General features: G+C 41.2%; 1 protein-coding gene across 1 annotated transcript; it reads left to right on the forward strand.

Moving 5' to 3' along the window:
- The first annotated feature begins 1,164 nt into the window (after window positions 1–1,164).
- On the forward strand, window positions 1,165–20,907 carry AXDND1 (axonemal dynein light chain domain containing 1). The gene is made up of 25 exons (XM_085231807.1): window positions 1,165–1,261; window positions 1,778–1,893; window positions 2,251–2,351; window positions 2,949–3,066; window positions 3,477–3,562; window positions 4,418–4,474; window positions 4,604–4,709; window positions 5,387–5,508; window positions 6,022–6,162; window positions 6,571–6,675; window positions 7,298–7,418; window positions 8,006–8,107; window positions 8,657–8,820; window positions 9,614–9,677; window positions 10,108–10,342; window positions 12,683–12,896; window positions 13,488–13,581; window positions 14,213–14,421; window positions 14,967–15,063; window positions 16,083–16,193; window positions 16,985–17,122; window positions 17,275–17,406; window positions 19,434–19,525; window positions 19,926–20,077; window positions 20,790–20,907. Exons 1-25 carry the CDS (start codon window positions 1,165–1,167, stop codon window positions 20,888–20,890), a joined length of 3,075 nt encoding a protein of 1,024 aa, XP_085087933.1. The 3' UTR covers window positions 20,891–20,907.
- Window positions 20,908–21,002: the final 95 nt, after the last annotated feature.

Raw genomic sequence — 21,002 nt, forward strand, 5'->3', positions numbered from 1 at the left:
GTGCAGAGGAGCACAGGGAAAAGGGCCTGTAGCTCTTGGAACAGACTAGAGTTTCTAGCCTCTCCCAGCTTAACCCATATTAAATCAGAACAACTGCCAAAATGTACATCGTGTTGGTGATTTCTGCCTTTGCTTAGGGCTTGAAAAGGGTTCATGTGCCAGGAACTTAATGTGCAATTTTCCAGCTGTGCACCACATGCTTGACTTCAAGTCTTTTCTATGTCCTTAAGCTGTAGCAGCGACAGAACAGCACCATTAATCAATTTTCCCATCTTTTGTGGTGAGAATAGAGTGTATTGCCAAGCACAAGTATTAAAGAGGAGTGGAGAGTGGGAGGAAACCACTGCAATGTATTCACCTATCAGAAGTTTTACCCTATTTTTCTTTCGTTACACTTATGTGCACGAACACATTTCTGTGCAGTCAATGAAATGCTGTTGACCTATCTGGAAAACTCAGTACAAAAGGATACAGCTGATAAGGAGGTCCAAGAGTATTTATGAAGAACAATGTGTATTGGCAAGGGTAGGCTTCACATGAGGGTCTCCGGGGTTATGAAATTAATGGAAATAAGATTTTCTTCATTAGTAAGCAGGAAGGAAATGGAGAAATTCAGTTACAATTAAGTCTCTGGTTCAGTTGTTAGATGTGTAAAAGTAGCAGTTAACCCCATTTGCAAATGATTAAATCGAGCACTCTTATAGTGCACGTAGCATGGAGAACAGAACTCTTCTGATGGTTTCATTAAGTGCACTGAGCTATCATTTTGTGATGCTAAATGTTAATAAATCGCAAAAGTTGTATTTGACTTAAACACCTGTGACTTTTCTACATCTATGAATCAAGTTGATGCCATGTCAGTTATGAAATGCATTTTTATGGGTTTAAGTAGATAATGAGTAGGGTGGTCCTTCAAGCTTTGCCCCTCTGTAGAGCCATTTAAGAGCTGCTTGTTGGGTATTCCTCCCTGGAACTAAAGCATCAGGTGCTTCTTCCCAGGTGAGCTACCTAGTGTCAGATGCTTTTTTTTTTTTCCTGTTAATTAATAACACAAAAATGTATTAACTCTGTGAAGTACAAAGGTGGATTTGACTCTGTTTTTAGATTGCTCATTACTGAAAACTTCCTTGGTTATGCATAAAAAAATCCAAGCATCTCTTCACCATGCCCACCGATGGAATGCCAGTTCCTGGACCGAAGGCGGTTGGAAGAAAAATGAGCAATTCCTTGTGTGTGGGATTTGTCAGCAAGGACTATTCAGGTAGGGCTGGAGTTGGAGATGGGGCAGAGAATGGCGTCCATTGGGTTCATTTTCACAACAGGATGCTTTTCTGGGGGAGTTCTAAGCTTTGCCTTTGTTTAGGCAATTGCTAGTATATCAGGGTGTTTTGTACGAAGTCAACTGGTACAAATCCTTAAGAAGGGTAATGGATTTACATAAATAACTTCAGCTGCTTGCAGCATCCCTTGGTGTTTGCATACCTGACAGCTTGGCACTGTTGTGTATTTAGTGCCACTGTCCCTCGCAGTTTGAAGGTAACTTGTTATAGGCTTCACCAAAGATTCAGCTGCTGCTAAAAATGGGATTAGCTGCCTGTGTTTGAGAGAGTTGTTCCTGCTTTGGGATAAAGGAGTGGGCAACTTCTCACAGTTCTTCTCAGCCCTCTGTTTTATCAGCAGAACAAACGAGTTCTGACACATTGCTTTCCAGAGATCCCTTTGTTAAGGGGTACATCGAGGATGCTGGACCACGTCAGGCCTGTTTCTTCCTCCCCAGAGTACAGTTTTGTTCCAGAAGAGGTTTTCCGAGCCTTGACCTGTGCTAGCAGTTCTCTTGGCAGCCCAGACTACTTACAGTCCCACCAAAAAACAAAAAACACAGTGGGCTTCAGGGTAAGCGTTTCCATCTTCTGCTTTTTATTATCCAGAATTGATTCTTTCTTAGGGGCATGTTTCCCTTCTGTTGGTGAAAGAGAAGGGTGCCAACCTTATTAGACAAACTGATCTTGTGTTACGTTACTTTTCTGATCGTGTCATTTGATGTGGATCCAATGCCTGCAAAATGGTGAACATGCTTGTACCTATGTGTTGCTGTGAAGCCCTTGTAGCAATTGTTTTGTGCATGCTGGTTTCTTTAGCCCTAAGACAGAAATAATTACGTGGAGCTTGTTTAGACAGTCATTTTGACCTCTCCCACTCCTTGGTACATTTCTGGCTAAGAAGTGACAGCCACGTGTGCTTTGTCTGCAGGGCTGCCTGCAAACCCCAGATCGGCTTTGGCATTATCCTAATCGTCGGAGCAAGTTCAGACACTTGACAGACCATCCTGTCAGCTTGACAGGCGCTGGAAGGTAAGTAAAGAAGGGATAAGGAGTTGACTGCGATGGAAAGACATTAGTACTACAAATGCAGATAGGTCTTTCCATTGGTTTTTCTAGTGGTGAGTGTCTGTGCTGCCTAATGAGGCTGGATGAATGGGCCAGCTATCCCAACTGAGCTTATTTGGGTGAAATTCAAGGGAACGATGTTTCAGGAGTAATAAATAAAGAGTTGCTACGTGATCTCTCTTTGGAAGCATTCTTCCAATGGATCCCAGATTCACTGGCATACTCTGATCCAGGATTAGGAAAAGAAGCTCTTCTGGCTTTAATGGACTTAGCAGGGAATAGCTTTACACTTCTTTGCAAATAAGCGTTACTTAAATAGCACTAGGAATTGAAAAATGCTTTGCTTCTCTACAGTTTTTATCAGATATTGGCTATGTACATGACAAAGTATTGTCAACAGGCGTGAAAAGCAGTTTTTTGGCCAGTGATAGGCAATGTGAGATTAATCTGCCAAACAAACACTGTCTTATCAGTCTTTTCTGGCCCAGAAGAGGCCAGTAGCAAGAGAAAGGTAGGTTGCTGTGTTCTGGGTAAGTGTACAGATCTTTCCCTTTGTTTCAGGGATGTTTCTTACTTGTGTGATGTGATGATCCAAGAAGATAAGAAAACAGTGGCCCTCAAAAGCTCTTTTTCTCGGAGTCCTCAGAAACAAAGCAGTGGTACAGTCTCAAGTACTCCTGTGAGTGCTGCTCCTCATTTATTTTTTCTGGGCACATCATTAAGTGGGAGAAGGCAATTCTTCATGTACACCTCCAGTGTTGCCATGGGTTGTGGCTTTTTTTGGTTTCTGAGCCAAAATGATTGTAGTGTTTTACCCTGATCCTAAAAGCCATCAGTTCTCCCTTCAGTTCACAGCCTCCCAGCTCCCTGCGACAGGTCAGCATTAATTATTTTAATCTTTTTCCAAATGTGGATTGTTTCTGTTGTGCTCTAATTATGTAGAGTGGGAAAGAGAAAAGCACCATGAAAAGTCAGTCTGTGAGTTTTGCTCTCTACGTGGCCAAAACTGCACCATCTCTGGCAAGGAACTGGGAATTTGCATGCCATCTTCTATGCTGATGTTTAATGCTTTCTCTTTTCTATCCCTAGCAAGCAACCCTAGCAGATAGTCTAGTTCCTGAGGAATTTCACATCGTGAGAAAGCAGGGAGTTTTGCCCTTGAAGTACTTTGATGAGTAAGTACTTTCTGATTGACCAGGATTTGTCCTCAAGTTGTAGAGCTTCTGCTGTTCAGAATGGAGGGGTAAAATGCTAATAGGCTGAGAATGCTGGAAAAATGAACTTCTTTCAATTGAGGAGAGTGTTTTTTTTTTTTTTTTTTTAAAAAAAAAAAAGGTGGCTTTACAAATCCCACATTAATGGTAAGGCTGCATTCAGCCCACCAGAGCAATGTGAGCCACCTTTGCTTTGCCTCTACTGCTTTAGGAAGGGTGAAGGAGGATTTCCTGTAGGCTATTACTACTAAGTCTTTTCCTATTTGAACATGAATGTAGAAGCTGAAGTCTCTTTTGATCTCTTGAGGAAACTTTTGGAAGTTGCCACTTGTTTTTTTTTGTTGTTTTTGTTTGTTTGTTTGTTTTGATTAGTCTTGTTTTTCTACTTACCCTCTAGAATTACTTTCTGTAATTCTGGGCAGATTCAGGGTAGTTCTTATTCTCACTGGAGCTATACGGGCCTGCTAACATCTTGGAGCTGACCATTCTGGTGTGGGTCTGTTTGTTTGGGATCTTCAGTTTTTCAGGCTGCAAGTTTAGAATTTCATTTACAAAGCTTTACTCTAAAATGCTGCTGGGTAACTTCTGTGTTCCTACAACGTTTTGGTGGCAAGGAGGAGCTCCTGTTGGTGTGTCAGCTGGATGAACAGCTGCAGGGGGTCAGACTTCAGGCTCTGGATGCTCCCACTGAGAACAACCCCACACTTCTTTCCTTATCTTACTGTACGTGGGACATAGAGATTGAATTGAAGTGCCGGATTCCTTAGCTAGCACTGGAAGGGCTGTTATATAATTCAGTTTTTATATTCTTTTTAGTAAATACACCACTCTGCTTGAAGACAGTGAAAAGAGACTACGTCTGTTCCCATCCATGTATGTACCCTGAATCAAGTTATTACTGGGGGGAAAAAAAAAAACACGCCACAGTTTGAATTCCATTCTGTGGGAAAATACCATAGTATACTGTGTAAAACAATGATGTGTCTCTTTCTGGTCTATCAGGAAACCTTCTGGGAGGTTAGAGGTCATACAGCTGATGGAGGCAATGGACAGCATGTTGGAAAAAGCTGGAGTAGATGAACTGATTGGAGTAACAGGACCTTTAGAGGTGGATAACTCACTCATACCCAGAAAAATAATATCGTTTTCCCTAGCATTTGTCTCAGTTGTGCCTAAGATGCCTCCAACCAGTTACTTTTTGCCCAAGTCATCTGTCTGTAGGTGCTGTCGTAAGTGAGAGTTCGCTCTCTTGAGCTTCTGGTTGTCTTTGATCCTTGAAGAACGAGCAGCTGCAAAAATGCCAGAAAGGAATGCATCTGGCACTACTATGGAGGAAATAAAGCAGTGGCTATCTCATCTCATCATTAGCAGACAGGCTGCTGTGTTTAAAAATGGATCTTTGGAAGCTTTCATTTGCCGAAACACATGTCAAAAAAATCTCTGTGCTTTGCTTAGGCTTACTTTTTATTATTCTTGCACAGTAACGGGGAAGGTTTAAATGGACAAAGTAGGATTTTTGAAAAATGTATAGCACTGCTTCAATATGAACTCCTGCTGGAGTTAGCAGAAAAGCTCCCACAGATGTTAATGGGAGGATAGAGCAAAACAAATTTGAAAAAGAACCTGTGAATGTGTGCGGGTTGGCTCTTTCTCTTCCCCATTAGCTCTTCAAGAGGGGAATTAGACTCAGAAGAATTTAGTGTACTGTGCCAGTCTCAGTTGATGATGATGAAGTCGATTTGCCAGCCTCTGCAAGGCTGGTGTTTGTCTCGTCTGTTTTGCCAGCTGCACAACATGCTGGAGCTGATGAAGGCGGAGCAGAACATCTACAACATAGTTTTCCATGAGCTGATTCGGCAGGTCAGCGTAGACTGCAAGGAGAGAGGACAGCTGCTTTCTAAACTCAGGTCATCATTTGCCAAGCACCCTTAATCCCTCTCTTGATTTATGGCAGTATCCTCTCAGGAGCAGCATTAGCTATTGCAGATCTTTCTTAATGTCACCGCCCAACAAAGCTAGCCTGTCACAATGTCATTGGCACGGGGTCTGATGCCAGAAGTGAAATAGGATTGCCCTACCTAGTTAACAACCAGTGCTAACGAACCACTGTTATGTAACCGGGAGCTTGAACCCTTGACACAACACTTGACAATGCGGGCACCTTAAGGGTGTGACTCTTAATGGAAGTTTTCACATGTGGGGTAGCTGAAACTACTCTTACAGCTGGGGTTCCTCTGCTCTTTTTCACCTCACACACAGATTAGCAGTATTTGTAGCAATTACATTGTTCCAGAGTTTTTTAAATCCCAAGTCCAAACAGTCAGAAGATGGCCCTCTAGATATGCTCCTGTGCAGTGAAAGGAATGGTTTTTGGATCTTCGCTTTCAGGAAAATTTCTATTTTTATTCTTTTTACTGAAGACAGAGGTATGTGGATCTCCTGGAGCGTATTCCTCAGCAGATAAAGACACTCTACAAAAAAATGATGGCTCAGCGACTGGTTGACAGACATATCACAGAAGAACTACTCTATTTTAAGGAGTGTGTTGCACAGCTGGCCAGGTCTGAATCCTTCTTGATCCTAAAAAGTTATCTCAATGCACTAAGCTTAGCATACTGGTTTTGTTCAGTTTTCAAACCTTCCTTCCATAGGAGCAGGCAATTATTTTTCTAATTTGAGCCAGAGCTACAGGGACCACACTTTAGCCTCCTCACACCATTAGTCTATGTTTTTACTGTCAGCTGTGCAGCATGGAAGCACAGAATAAGGGTTAAACCACCTGCTTTCCTTTGCACTTTGCACTCAAAGGGATTGCAGGAGCAATCTGCATGCGCAGGAATAAGAGGTCTTCAAAATGCTTTTCAGCTCTATAGTGAGCTGTTTGTCTATGGTGAGAGCAGTTTGTGTTTGGCAGAGCAGAGACCTTTGGGCTGGGGTAAGCTCATTTAGGCTGTTCCTTGCTGTTTCAGCGAACTATATGAGGTACGAGAACATGACTGCAAGGTGACCAAGGAAGCAGAAAAAGCTCAAAAGGAGCTAGCTGCAGCCATGCGAGAGGCAGAGGCAAATGCAAAGTAAGTTGCTTTCAAAGTTAAGGTTGGCAGATCTCTGCAGCATGCTGGTATCATTCTCCTGGCTGGGAAGAAGGGGAAGAGAGCTTGGCTCTTTGTGACAAATACTGTCATTTTTCTATAAGTTCTGAACTCCTCAAAGGGACAAGAAGCTGTTTAAAATGCTTCTAGTTTTAAATCATAGAAGTTGCATTTGTTGCTCAAGTGCTGCCATCCTCTTCACCCCACAACCACAGCTGGTAAGCTCATAGTCAAGTAAAGCCTGCGGCTTGGAACTTGTATGTAGACATCTTCAGATACCTAAAAAAAAAAAACTAAGTATTGAGGTGGTTGGTATCAGATTTGTGTTGATGTTTGGGATTTGCTTACAGGAATCTTGTGTCATGAAGAAAACAGCTAGTCTAGATCCAACAGAGATTTGTAAGAATACTGACTGGAAACTTGGAGTGAGGATATCAACACAATGGTGTTGTAGCAGCTCAGGGTAAAGGAACTGTGAATTCACATACTTATGAAGAAGGTGATCAAGGAAGGAAAGAGGGAGATGAGATGTCTTAGGAATTGGGAGAAACGCAGCAAATGTGAATAAGAAGTATGGACAAACTTCACTGTCTTTTTCTTCTAGCCTTTTGGAACAGTATCGAGAATTATACGAGCTACAGAGGAGAAGGCTGGAAGACCAGGTTCTGATGGTAGCTCAAGAGAGAGACATCTGGAGCTCGGCTGCACGTGACCTGGCTCTGATGGTAAGTATGGGAGGTCAGTGATACACTGCAAGGTATAGACCATCACAGCAGGCAGACTTGTTCCAAAAGCAAATTTCATCCCGAAGAATGTTTCTATTTAATCTAATTGGGTGCTAACACATCTCTTGCCCTCATTTACTGAGCACTGTTGTATTTCATGTTTTATTTGGTTCGTTCCAGCTGATTCACACAGCATTTTTAGTACAGGCCTCCAGATTTTGTGCAGGAAGAACTATGAAATGAGTTTTTCCAGTTGGAGATGAGTTTGAGAAGTTTCCTTCTTCTCTTTCTTCTATAACTTGGAATATTGTAGCCTGATTCCTTAAGCTTCACTAAATAGCATTCTTGGATAACTCTGCTTCCTTGCTTGTGTGCTTTGCTTGTTTGTGATCTTTTACTTTTTCCTTGATAAAGTTTCAAATTTATTAGCAGACCTACCTTCTTGGTCTGTCTTGTGGATAAGAAGTTTATTTCTGAGGTAAGTGGTTTCATCTGCTTGCACTCTATGTCACTGATGGTAGAGCTTCACATTACTATCAGATGTCCCTTCTCTCAAAAGACAACAGTGAAAATAATGTTTCTTTCAGATAATAGAAAGAAACCAGCTCACATTGGTTCGCAGGCTTCATATAAGTGGGAAGGCTCTGACCAAAGTTCTCAAGCATTTCATAGTCCTTCTGGCCTCAAAGGTACCTGTTCAAAGTGTTTGTGTGTGTGATGCATGTAGCACTCTGGTACTCAGTAAAGCATTCAGTACTTTTGCTGTTACTAGAACTTTTAAATCTTGATCTAGTTTTGAACAAGCGTTAAAACTTGAATTTACTCATTGTCTTTCCAGTTCCCTTTCTCGTTACTCCATATCCTCTTTCCTCTACCTCAAGCTTTTCTTTTTCCTCTTTTTTTCCTTCTTTGTGTTATCTTTCCCTCTCCTTGTTCCATCACCGTAAAACCAAACAGATCCAGGTTAGTGAAATTTTGTCTTTGAAGGTATATAGTTGCATGGCCTCTATGTAGCGTGCATGCAGCAGACAGTCAAGTGCTCACTTCTGGAATGCCTGGGAAGTGTGAGCCAACTTAGTCCTGCATGAAAGGGGTTGTGAGGCTGTGCTGTGGAATTATAAAAATTTCCCGGATCTCTGATATATAAATATATCTCAAAATACCTAGACTGAAGGGAGAACTCCTTCAACTCAGATCAGAACAGTCACAACATTTGTTTTCCCATTCAATGGCTGCAGGATCTGAGAGACCTTGCTGATCTACAGGAGGAGACCGAGCAGTTCAAAGGAATATTAGGTCATGTTGGAGCAGAGATAGAGCATTTGGAGGAGTCCAGCAAGGAAAAACTGCAAATTGTGCACAGAAACCTCAACAAGTGGCTTCAGTACCAACACAGTAACTTGTGAGTGGCCCGAAGGGACTGGGAGTAGTAGTTGTTTCCCTTTTGCCCCATGGCAGCAAGTCAAAGCATGCACAGAATTCCTGACTAAGATGTAGTGAGATTTGTTACAATCTTCAATTTTCATATCCCTCATTGCTCTGCTTTTATGATTGACATGTTTACTTTGATAATTGGGTCCTTAGTGGAAGCTCCAAAGTGATACTGTATCTTTGTGGCTGAATTCAGTGGTGAGGTTACTGCTGACTCCAGTAGAGCAAGGATTTTACCTTCCTACTAGGAGCCAGAGTTCTCTTTTTGCAGATGTGATTGCCATGACAGAATTGTTCTGTTTCGTTTGGTTCATTTTAACACTCATGACACTTGCATTCATGCTTCAGCAGAGCAGTGAAGATACAAAATGAGACTGTAAGGCACATGAGGTTCCAAATGCAAGGTCTTCTTGTATGTTAATGTATATTTTGCAGACTTTTTGATAGTCCATCATGGTATGTTAAATAAAGGACAAATGCAAGTGCAAAATCCAGAAATGGACACTGTATGCACTAACAAAGATGTCATTTTACATATTTCACTCGTATGTTAATAACTGATTTTCTTAACTACTATGTGTTTGCATTATATTGAGTGACTTAGCCTTACCAGCTAAATAAGGCTTGGTGTTTTTGGCTTTTTTTTCCAAGTTACAATTTGTATCACAAACTTGGCATGCATACAGTATATCTTGACCTTGGTTTTACATAAGCCACCACAGGATTTTTTTCTCTCAGCTCTCATGCCTTTTTTTTCTGCTTAGTTCCTTTCAGATGAAAGAAGAGCTATTGGATGAGATCTTAGAAGATACGAAGCTCTTAATAAATGTAAGATTTCTGGAGGTTGGACATACTACTGAACGGTATATGCTCAGCAAATGACTGCTTGCTGTCAGTATCTATGCCCATCACAAATGTGAATGAAAACACATCAACTGACATCTCTTGTTCTGAAGCTTCAACCAAGAATCTACACATGAAAAGTTGTAACTGACCAGTGCTGCAGCTCAGCCATTAGACTTACCCACATTTGAGCACTGACTGCCAGTTCTGGTGACTGATAGATTATATTAATCTGTAGAAGCATTCACAGTTGTCATCCTCATGGAGTAAGTTTCCAACTTATACTACTTACTATGACATCTTGATGCTCATGAATTCCTCATTGTTCTCTTACCTGATTTCTACCACCTTTCCATTGTAGCCAAGGGGTGGTCCAGCTTTTGGGGACACAGTAAGCCTGTTGCTTTTCTTTCAGATGCTGAAGGAAGACATACAGCTGTATGCAGGGGAGACATATCTAGCCAAGACTGAAAGTCTCAGGAGTGCTGCCAGCATACAGGAACACTGGACAGAGCTAGGAGAAACGGTGCTGAGTCGACACCGGTACTTAACTGGAGCATTGCCTCCACAGCTCACTGCCCTGGAAGAAATAAACCAAAGTGCATGTGAACTCTATCAGCAATATAATATAAGGATAAGTGGGAATAATGGTAAGAAATAACCATTTTTGCAGTTCAGTCTTTCTTTGGATATGCCAGGGAAGTAGCAGGTAATAAGGGACCAGTTAGTATAATCTGCACTGATTTTTTTCCTAAGGTAATGTCTGATCCCTACATATATTTCAGTAACCAAAAACATGGGAGGTATAAACTTTGAGAAACTTGACTCTTGATTGCACAAAGAATATCTGGAATCTGAAATGCAATGCAATACAACCAAAGAAAATTGCAGTACAAAGAAGACATAAGCTGTGTTAAATTCAGAGCATGTGTAGTTTGTGATTGGGTGAATTATGTGTGGAAAAGAAATCAAATGCACAATAAAAGAATAGATGTTTAAGCTTGAAAGCAAAATGTCACTTTAGAATTCATTAACCTGATAATAATGTTTCAGAGGGTAATACTTTTTTACTACCTTATCATTAAGACAAAGTTATCTAAATTTAGATATTGATTTATACTGATAATAAATTATGCAAATGTTTTTCTTGCTGATATAAAATTATCACGTTCTGCTTAAGATAACAAACACTTGTTGGGTAATTTTTTCTTTTTCAACATTTTCAACATTTGCCTCTCCTAGGCCTTGACTCATTTCTGATTTCAGAATTGTTTCATCTCTGGTGTTTTTTTAGTCATCTTGTTTTCTTTTAGAAGACTAAACTGAATGTGTCTAGAACCACTGCTCATGTTTTCTAAGCTGCTTCTCATTCTGTCATCTTAGTCTTTCATAATGTTACCATTTGTTTTTTCCTACGTTATGCTGCATTTTATATTTCTGCTAAAAGAAACGGTATACTGTAAGTCTGTCCAACCTAAAAGACAGCTGAAAGAAGTAAATACTCCTAGCAGTTCTCATTAAAAAGTAAAGCAAGGAAAAAGAAGCAGGGACGTAATTGGCCAGATACCATGGCAAAAAGTTAACAGCAGGTTGTCAGAAGTCTTTGTATTTATTAGTGGTCTGAACAAAGGTTTAGGTGGCATAGTGCTGACATCTGATACAAAATTGCTTCCATCAGTAAAGTCCAGAAAAAGGAGGCTTGGCTTATTTTAACAAAGGTTTTGGGAACTGGATCTCAGTAAAGGTATTCTCTTCCTCCATACAAGGCAGTGTATTTGAATTGCTTAGACTCATTTCTACTCTTCTCCTGCCTCTGAGAAGAGACAAGGTATTTCATCTCTTTACATTGCAGCTACAGATAAAGAAAGGTGAAAAAGAAAGTGGCTACAAGAAATAGAGGAGAGAAAACACTGAAAACGTTGTAATTATTATTTTGTTCTGTAAGGCAATGATACTCATTTACCTGAAATATTTATTATCTGCTAAGATTAGGTTACCTGATCTCAAGCACCGCATGGCAGAAATACAAAAGGTTTAGTATTTGTTGACAAGGATTAAAGATGCAGAGAGAACAACGGCATATGAGATTGAAATTTATAAATTTTCACTTAAGACCTTTGCTCTTCCTTGATCATTTCTCAAAATTATACTATTTTGTAAGATCAAGTTTTTGGCTCCGAACTTGGTGGCTGGGACCACAGTGACCTCTCCATTGAGATCCTGTCAGCTCTTCTCTTTTGCTGTAGACCTGATTGTAAGATAAAAGTAGTCTTCCCAAAGCAAATTTGTCTAGTTGTGGGGCTTCCACAGTATGTTCTGGTACCATCCAACCTTCTGAGGCTAACTTATTTTCTTTCTCACCAGTCTGAGCATCCCAACATTGCTTCATTGCATGACAAATAATCCAGAGTAGAAGTTAACCTGTTCCATACCACAGCAGTACAGTGTTGAAATTGAGTCATTAAAATGTTTCAAAAACGGTAATTACCTCCACGTGTGTAATGTGTTATCTTTGAAACAAGGTGTCATGAAAACCAGGGCCTTAGCAGGATTTAAAGACTAAACACTGGACATCAGGAGCAACCACTCTTAATTTCAAGCATACTTCCAGCAATCAAAGAATATCCATCAGCATATGCCAGATGAGTGAATGAACATGTGATTTGCTGTCTTATCCGGATATTTTTGCATATCTACGTATAGTGTATCTCTTTTGAAGAGCTTTTTTTAAGAGTTCTATTAAGCCGTCACATTTCTTTATGCAACAAGTCAAATCTGCCAAGACAAGAAGGAAAGTCGGCTTCACATCAAGCAGATTTTCTTTCAACTTGCTTTTAATTCAGTGTTTCCTAAACAGTTTGTTCTTAGTGCTAATTTTAGACAGATCTCACGTAGGCTGTTCATCCCTCTTGGCAAAGGACTTTGAATTGAGCCTTGTTTTTGTTGGCTGAAAGAATGTAATTAAAGGTTTGTATTTTCTTCCCCTCCAGGCACAGCCAGATTTTTGACAGTCTTGGTGAGAAGCATGGAAGATTGGTTGTTCAAGGTGCAAAAGCAAACGCGAGGTTCTGGCATGCATGAAACTGAACTGCAGGCATTTTATCACATGATTCCTTTGTGGTTGGCTCAAGTGGATGCATTAATGAGCATTATAGGCTCCAGCCAGTTGCATAAAACTGAAAATGTTATGAAACTGCAATTCCCGTAAGGACAGAGGTGTTAATTGTGCCTTATACATTAAACTACGTGCATAAGAAAAGAAAAATGTTGTTTTGTGGGGACTCTGGCACAAGAAACTGGCAGTGGGAACTGATCAGCTGAAGTGTTAAAATGATTGGTGGCTGCATTTCATTTGCTGTGATTTGGCCATTTGCTTTGACTTGGCAATATCTGTTGAGACAGTTGGTGGCTACAATATAATTCCTGGAACATCACTGTCTTTCCTAGCATGCCACCTATTTGGAGATCTTGGCATTTGAAGAAAAAAATACAATTTGCGATTAATTTACAGTCAGATTTGTGGGGGCATACTTCTCATCGTGCTCTGTCTTTGGCAAATATCAGGAAGTAAAGTATTTGCAGAGCACGTGCATAACATATATGTTAGAGATTATTTGCAAATGACAAGCTCGCCCACAACCACAGTGTTAATAAAACTGCTTGTGCCACGTCCCCAGCATCTGGTATGCTCAATGTTATTTTCCTTGAGCTGGGAACAAAGGTGTCTTTGAGACAGGAGATCCCTGGGTGTGGTGCATTAGATGTCACTTTGTCTCTGAATTATTTCTTTTTAAGGGTGGTACCTAGAGAATTTTTTAAGAGGATTCAGCAATGGATTTTGTCCGTGAATACTGAGGTTGAGAAGAGCACCACACATCTTAATGAAGAAGTAAGTGGAAGCAAGTAAAGCGCTGTATTTAGGATTCACTCTTTCCTCTAATTTTTGTCTGGACAGACCACAGCTGAGAGGAATGCCTGTTTCTCCTTTAACATCTTCTTTCTTGTTTGAGTTGTGGGAACGTATCAAGGCTACTAAAAATAGTGCACTACACAGTGCATCAACAGAATTATGTTTTGCTAATCTTCAGCAAGCTTTTCCTTTGGAATAATGTTGATATTTCCTGTTCAGAGAACTGTTTTGACTGCTAGCTCTCTGTTTTTGATGGTTTTTTTTGTGTGTGTTTGTTAGTGAAGTTCTCACTGTGTATCTTCTAAACATTTTACAAGTACAATGTGTGATTTTTAGTTTGCTGCTGAAATATGGACAAGAATGCCACATAGCTGATAAAGAGTTCATGTTGCTGAACAAACACTTTGCAGAAAGATAGATCCACAGCAGGAAAATATTTGTTGGTAATAGGAATGAATATAGAAGAGAAAAAAATGGATAAATGTTTCTGTTATTAGGTCAGCTTGAGTTAGGGTAGAATATTGGCTTAAGCAAAATGCACTGAGTTCAGACTACTTGATAAGATCGTTCACTTATTACTGGTTTATATTTGCTCTGATGTTTTGTGCAGGTGACTGAACTGCACAGAAACCTGACCCTGTGGCTGGTGAATTTGCTGCAATATGTGATAGCGGATCGCTTGTGCTGTGAGTGTCCCCAGCAGCAAGAGTCAGACTTTGAGCTTGGCAAGGACCTCAGTCTTCACAGTGCTCAGGAACTACAGGAAGAAGCAGAAAAGCTGGTTGCCAAGATGTGTGGACTGTCTGGTTCTATAATCAGGTATGAACAGAGACTTTCAATTTTGACTAAAGGAGGCTAATCGAAGAAAAATGCGTAATGTGCCAAAAGATTCCTTGAGGCAGCAGATCTGATAAATTTGGTTTTCTTAAATCTTTTCCTAGGTTCTAAATGGTCCTTACTAGAATTTGGAGGGAGCCTAGTAAGATAGGCATATCTAAAGAGAATGGCAGTATCTGCTTTATACCTGGTACTGCTATAAAACATGCATCTGTAACTCTCTGTCTACTCTTCTGAGCACCACCTCTGGAGGATGTAAAGCAGTATAGGCAGTGAGTCTGCAGTCCAGGTCACCTGGAGCAAAACTTGCATCTGTGTTCTTATTTCCTCTATGGGCTAGTACAGTACAGGCACAAACAAGCTGATTGGAAGGTCACTGTGTGAGTGGTGCAGGTGAGGATTCCTCTCTGGTGCAGAAGTCTATAGATAGCTCATACATCTTGCTGACAGCAACAGGATGCTGACTGAAAGGCAGAAAGCATTTGAGGGCACTCCTACAGTGTCAGTGACCTTCTCCATCTTTGCAGCTGCTGCCGTGAGATTGTCAGCGCAATTGTTCGGAAGAAACGGTCGGAGAAGGATGCAGAGGCTGATTTTGAGCTAGAGGAGCTGAATAAACTCAAGGTAAAAGGCCACTATGTTTCCAGCTGTCTAGGTCTGTACCTCGATGAGACCACATTTGCTTTGTGAAAGGTAAAGAAAAATAAATGTGGTGACTTTCAAGGAGGAAGACTCTTACTACTCCAGTGAACTACCCTGATCCCTCAAATTTCCAACTGACTCCACAAAAGTAGAAAGTGGATAAAACTGAACATGACTCAGTTTTAATATTTTCCTTATCTCATTTCAGGATATCCTGCTAGATTTATTCCGTATGAATGACAGTAGATTCACCTCTACATTAGAGCTTGTCAGAGCCATGTATATTGAGATTTGAGCAGTGCTTGGGAATTTCTGGAGGTGTTTGGTGCAGTATACCATTATACAGACTTTGTTGAAGTGTTTTGCTGTCAGCTATCCTACCTTCTGTCTCCTTGACTCTATACTTGAGTTCTTACTGAAAGTATATGTTGATGGTGGCATCTTTATTTGAAGCAGTGCAAGGAGCATGATAGCGTGTACATTTCTTCCTCTGGTAATAGCTACCATTGTCATCTTCAGTGTTTAGCCAAGCTTCGTCTGTGTTTTAGGAACCTGAGATATAGACCCTTCCTAAAGCCCAACACTGCACTGAGCACAGAACGGATGAGATTTTTACAAGGAATTCAAGAAGCTTCTTTTCAGGGACTGGGATACATGAGCTTCTGTTCTGTGTTAGCTTTGCAAGTGGAAAAAGTAAACTTTCAGATTTTCTTTCACTTCTCCCCACGTGGGCTGGGACAGTGGTCTAACAGAGACATTCTGTGCTTGCCTGAGGTGGAGCTTGTTGAAGGAATTGAGTGATTAGAGAGTGATGGATACCATATCTGGAAGCTTGGAGAAATGTCTTCCATTTGCTCTGTGAGGTGTGAATGGAAGGGTCCATTCATGTCCCTGGGATGGATAAAGATAGAAAGATGGAATTATTTAACTGACTGAATAACTATGATCACAGATTTTTTTTCTTTTTTTGATAATGCCTCTTTTCTGTTATGTCTTCTCAGACTGAGTGCTGTAATTGGATTCAAGTGTGTAGCCTTCTCCTTTCAGAGATCAAAGGCACTCCAGTCTCCTTTCTGCATTTAGAAGAACTGAGAAACCTCTTTGGATCAGAGGTATATATTGACTGCATTTGCTGTTCTAGATTGAACCAGTTTGAATGAAGATCTGCTTAAAAATTTCTAAATGAAGTAGCTATGATTCAGTTTGAAGGAACATCTAGCATGGAGACCTCCACGTACTCAAAGCTGCAGTGAAAGCTTTGAAGAATGAAGACTGTAAACTGGTTAAAAATCACTGCTTCTTGTGAGGGTATTACTGAGACAAAACTGAAGCTTCGCTGAAGCTACGAGGTATTACTGCACTGGTAGAACAGTTCAGCATGGTGCCTGCTAGCTTTTGCTTCATCCTTTGGTGTGGGCTTTGGCTAGAATTCTTTTGGTTGGCTTGCCCAAATCAGGCTGAACTTCTGGATGGGTGTCTGACACTGCCTGTGACAATTATGTGTTTTATAAATGGCTGTCCTGGCATTGATGTAATGTCATACGTAACAACCTAAATCAGATAACAAGGAAATAGTTTTAGATCTATTATCATGCACAAATTATTTGCATCAGCTCTCCATTCAGTCCTCAAGCAAAGTGATGTTTGTTGTAACTGTATACTTATGACTAATATGTCAGTTCTACAGTATACTGCCACTGCTGTAGGCCATGTGTTGCCTTTTTTTTCTCTATACAATGGCCTATAAAAAGCAAATATACCACAGTGGGTTCTGCTTATGAAATATATGAAGTCCAAGTCTAAATGTGTGCAAGAAGTCGTCAGAATCAGCCATTTTGCCTGGGTTATTTGGATGGACAAAAGGGACTTTTGGTACTAACCAAATTATTGTGGTGCCTTACAGGAATTGCAGTTGAAACTTAAGGACACTATCATTTCCTCAACTCAAGAAGGGCTTAAAGCTGATGATGCCAATAGTGAAAAGAAACCAATAATAGAGAAAGAAACATCAACAGTAAAGGAGAAAATTCACCTTATGCAGGTGACGGTAGTAGCTGCAATATGCTACTTTCCAGCAGAGTTGGGATTTTTCTATTGCTTGGTGCATGTGATGGGATACATGGCTTTTTACCTGCCGTGAGTGTCACTGAGCTAGTGATATTTCTCCTATTTCTTGTTCATTTTCTCTCTTAGGAGCAACCAGGTGCTAGTACAGATGATATGAGTGAAGGTGATGAAGCTACTGCAGATGTGATCAGATATGTAGGAGAAGACTCCAACATCCACCTGAAGTCCTTGAAGTCAGACATCATTTCAGTTACAGGGGTAGGAATCTCCACTACACTAATGTTTTTAGCACATGTGGCAGAGATTTAGAGCTGGGTTTTAGCTGTCTATTTAGACTCCGTTGTCAGACACTGTTTAATGTTTAATGGACCTGCTGCATGGTGAAGGGTGCTGGTGTTCTCATTTCTCTCTTCTTGCTACTACAAAATATTAATTAGCACAATTTCTGCTGCCTCAGTTTATCCATGTGGCTCATGCATTCCTGCCCTGTACCGTGAACTTGGGACCAGTAACAGGTGATGTGTGTAGACTGAACCAGGACTACCATCAGAGACTGAATGTTGCCAGCACTTCCTGGGATGGTAAAAATAATATGGTGCTGAACACACAGAAGAACAGATTCAGGGATATTCAGAACAGTAGGAGTGCAAGAACTTCAGGTTGCTTTTGGCCAACTGTGCCTCCTGGGTCTCCATTTTTTCCACTTAACTTTGGGATTGTACTCTTTGGAAGAGTAGTCCAGGCTAAAGGCATCAGTTTGTAAAGTTGCTCTTCAGAAGTCATACAGTTTGCCTTCTCCAGTCACTTCCTGGCTAGTCAGACCTGCAGAGCAGATCCCAGATATACATGAACTGTGGAGCTTTAGCAAATTGTTAGTGGATGGTGCTACTCCTTAAGTATGCTGCATTGTAAAGTGTGCCTTGCTCTCAATGCTTTAGAGGCAGGCAGGTAGTGCAGTGATGGTGAGAGACTCAGGAGTGTGTCTTTATGGACTCAGATTGGTTAGTAAAAATGAGTCTCTGGAAATCATAGTAACATTACTAAGCTTAGACAAAGAGTCTTTTCACAGAATCACAGAATTGTAGGGGTTGGAAGGGACTTCTAGAGATCATCAAGACCAACCCCCCTGCCAAAGCAGGTTCCCTACACCAGGTCGCACAGGTAGGCGTCCAGGCGAGACTTGAATATCTCCAGAGAAGGAGACTCTACAACCCCCCTGGGCAGCCTGTTCCAGTGCTCCGTCACCCTCACCGTGAAGAAGTTCTTACGCACATTCGTGCGAAACTTCCTGTGCTGCAGCTTATGTCCGTTTCCCCTCGTCCTGTCTCCACGTACCACTGAAAAGAGACTGGCCTCACCGCTATGGCCGCCACACCTCAGATATTTATAAACCTGGATCAGGTCCCCTCTCGGTCGTCTTTTCTCAAGGCTAAACAGACCCAGTTCACTTAGCCTTTCTTCATAGGGGAGATGCTCCAGGCCCTTCACCATCTTTGTGGCCCTCCGCTGGACTCTTTCCAAGAGATCCCTGTCTTTTTTGTACTGGGGAGCCCAGAACTGGACACAGTACTCCAGATGAGGCCTTACCAGGGCAGAGTAGAGGGGGAGGATCACCTCCCTCGACCTGCTGGACACGCTCTTCTTAATGCACGCCAGAATGCCATTGGCCTTTTTGGCCACGAGGGCACACTGCTGGCTCATGGCCAACCTGTCTCGCTGAATGGCAGCACAGCCTTCAGGCGTGTCAGCCAACCCTCCCAACTTCATATCATCAGCAAACTTGCTGAGGGTGGCCACTATCTGCTCGTCAAGGTCATTGATGATGTTGAACAAGACCGGACCCAGCACAGTGGGACTCCACAAAAGTCCTGGTTCTTTTCTTCAAATGAAGAAAACTAATGCCTGCTGGACAATTTGAGGAGCTGCCTCTGGCCATTTGTTGTTAGTTACTTCACTCCTGGTCAGGCTATAGCCATCTCCAACATCTGTAACCCAATGAATGCATGGGCAATCATGCAACCAAGACTAAGTGCAAGTGAGATATTTATGTCCAAATCAGGAAGTGATTTTAGTCCATTTTTAATGTCAATACACGATCAGATCCAATCAAAAGAAAATGCTTGATTTAACCTCTGGTTTTACATGATTTACGGATACTGAGCTCTTGTCTGTGATGTGACCATTTACAGAGACACTAGCAATGTCCAGCCAAACAATATTCTAGATGAAATGCAGCATTGTTGCTTTCACGTTCACTTATGGAAGGTTTTGATCTTCCCAACCAGAGAGAGATGACTGCCAGCAAGTCGTCAACTCCCTTTTCTCAGAAAGAGTTTGAAGCCCTGGCACTGCTGGAACACCTACAAGTGCAGCTTATGTGAGTACTGGTTCTATGCTGGAGGGATAAACAGGGCAGTGTTTCATTTATATCTGTTCTGCTTTCTGATTAAGGTTCTGCTTCAGCCATCTGTTAGCTTAATTTTGGGTTTCTTTCTCTTCTGACTGTCTCAAGCTGCTGATTGTGATGTTAGCTAAAGATGTGATACTTTTAACACTTCTTTAGCAAATGCTGAGTTTAAAATGAATTCACTTTGCAAGGCTTACATAGTTGTGCCATGATGTCTCCATCTCTTACAGTGCCCTTCTCTGAAACTACAACTGTATTTTATAGAGTTGTTCAATTCCACTGCACACTTCAGCTTTCTAAATCTTTAAGTATTCTGCCGGCACCTGCCTAGATTGCAGGTTTCAGCATTATCTTCGCTTCTTTGTTTCAGAGAAACAGAAATCCGTGCTCAGAATGCAGAGCAGAGATCTGAAGATTTTGAGAAGAAGCTGGAAGAAGCCCTAGAGAGAATCCAGGAGCTAGAGAGTGAGCTGGAGAAAAGGGGCAAAGTTGTCCCAGAACCAACACCTAAAGAAGGGCAAGGTCAGGATAATCAGTGATCTGAACCTCTCCTGGACTCAGAGTAGGAAGCAATTTTTGAGGATACCTCATTTGTGTCCCACTTAGCACATGCTCCTTTCTTCCTGAGCATGTCCCAGGGTCTTGTCTAGACTCACTGTCAGAAGCAAAGCAAGGAGGCTTTTACTCTCATTCCAGATTGAGGCAGAAAGAACTGCTGAACTCTGTCTGTTTTTGAGATAAAATAATTTTGTTTTTGCCATATGACACCAGGTCTACAAATATTCTAGATATTAGATGTCACTGTAATTGGCTTCACCTTCCTTTTAAGTAGTTACAGTCAAGGTCTGTTTAGAATCACTGATTTGTGGGTAGAGAAGAAATAATGTTTTAGGTCCCTTCATATCCCACGTACCTTTTGTGTTTGTAGCAGAGGACATTCTTGCTATCTCCAGCTGCTGATCGTTTGGTTTTGCCCACGTGGTGTGGCAGTCAGTTCTTTAGGTGGCATGTTTATTGTAAATGAATGTATTTTCTTTCTCAGCTGGATCTGCTCAGAAATAAGATGTGAAGGAAGATAAGTGGGAATTAAAACTACTTCTCTTAACACTCTAGTGTATACTCTCTTTGATATCAAAGTAAGAAGAGAGACTAATTTGTTTAAAATACAATACTTTAGACGTATTTACTCTGCATTTTAAAGGCTTTTGTTGTTGTTGTTTTTTTTTCCTTTCAGAAAAATGTTTACAAGAAAGCTTGCCTGAAGGGGAAGCCTGCTCAACTCCCAAAACTTCCACCTCTGGCCAGCCCAAGCAATCCAGAAAAAGCAAAAAATAAAAAATAACAATACCTGAGCAGTTTCTTGGTGACTATTCAGAATAGTTTATCATCCCAGTCCACTGCCTTTATTCTGTACTAGCTACCCATCTCTCTGTGCCATCTGGGCACT

This window comes from Meleagris gallopavo, chromosome 10 (assembly GCF_905368555.1).
Source record: "Meleagris gallopavo chromosome 10, MGAL_WU_HG_1.1, whole genome shotgun sequence".
NCBI classification, from domain to species: Eukaryota; Metazoa; Chordata; class Aves; order Galliformes; family Phasianidae; genus Meleagris; species Meleagris gallopavo.

Excerpts from the sequence above, each read along its gene's own strand:
- AXDND1 (XM_085231807.1), top strand. The coding sequence starts at position 1,165 with ATGCCCACCGATGGAATGCCAGTTCCTGGACCGAAGGCGGTTGGAAGA. Across the intron at positions 8,821-9,613 it reads CAGTACCAACACAGTAACTT|TTCCTTTCAGATGAAAGAAG; the intron begins GTGAGTGGCCCG and ends TTTTCTGCTTAG. Across the intron at positions 19,526-19,925 it reads CACCTACAAGTGCAGCTTAT|AGAAACAGAAATCCGTGCTC; the intron begins GTGAGTACTGGT and ends TCTTTGTTTCAG.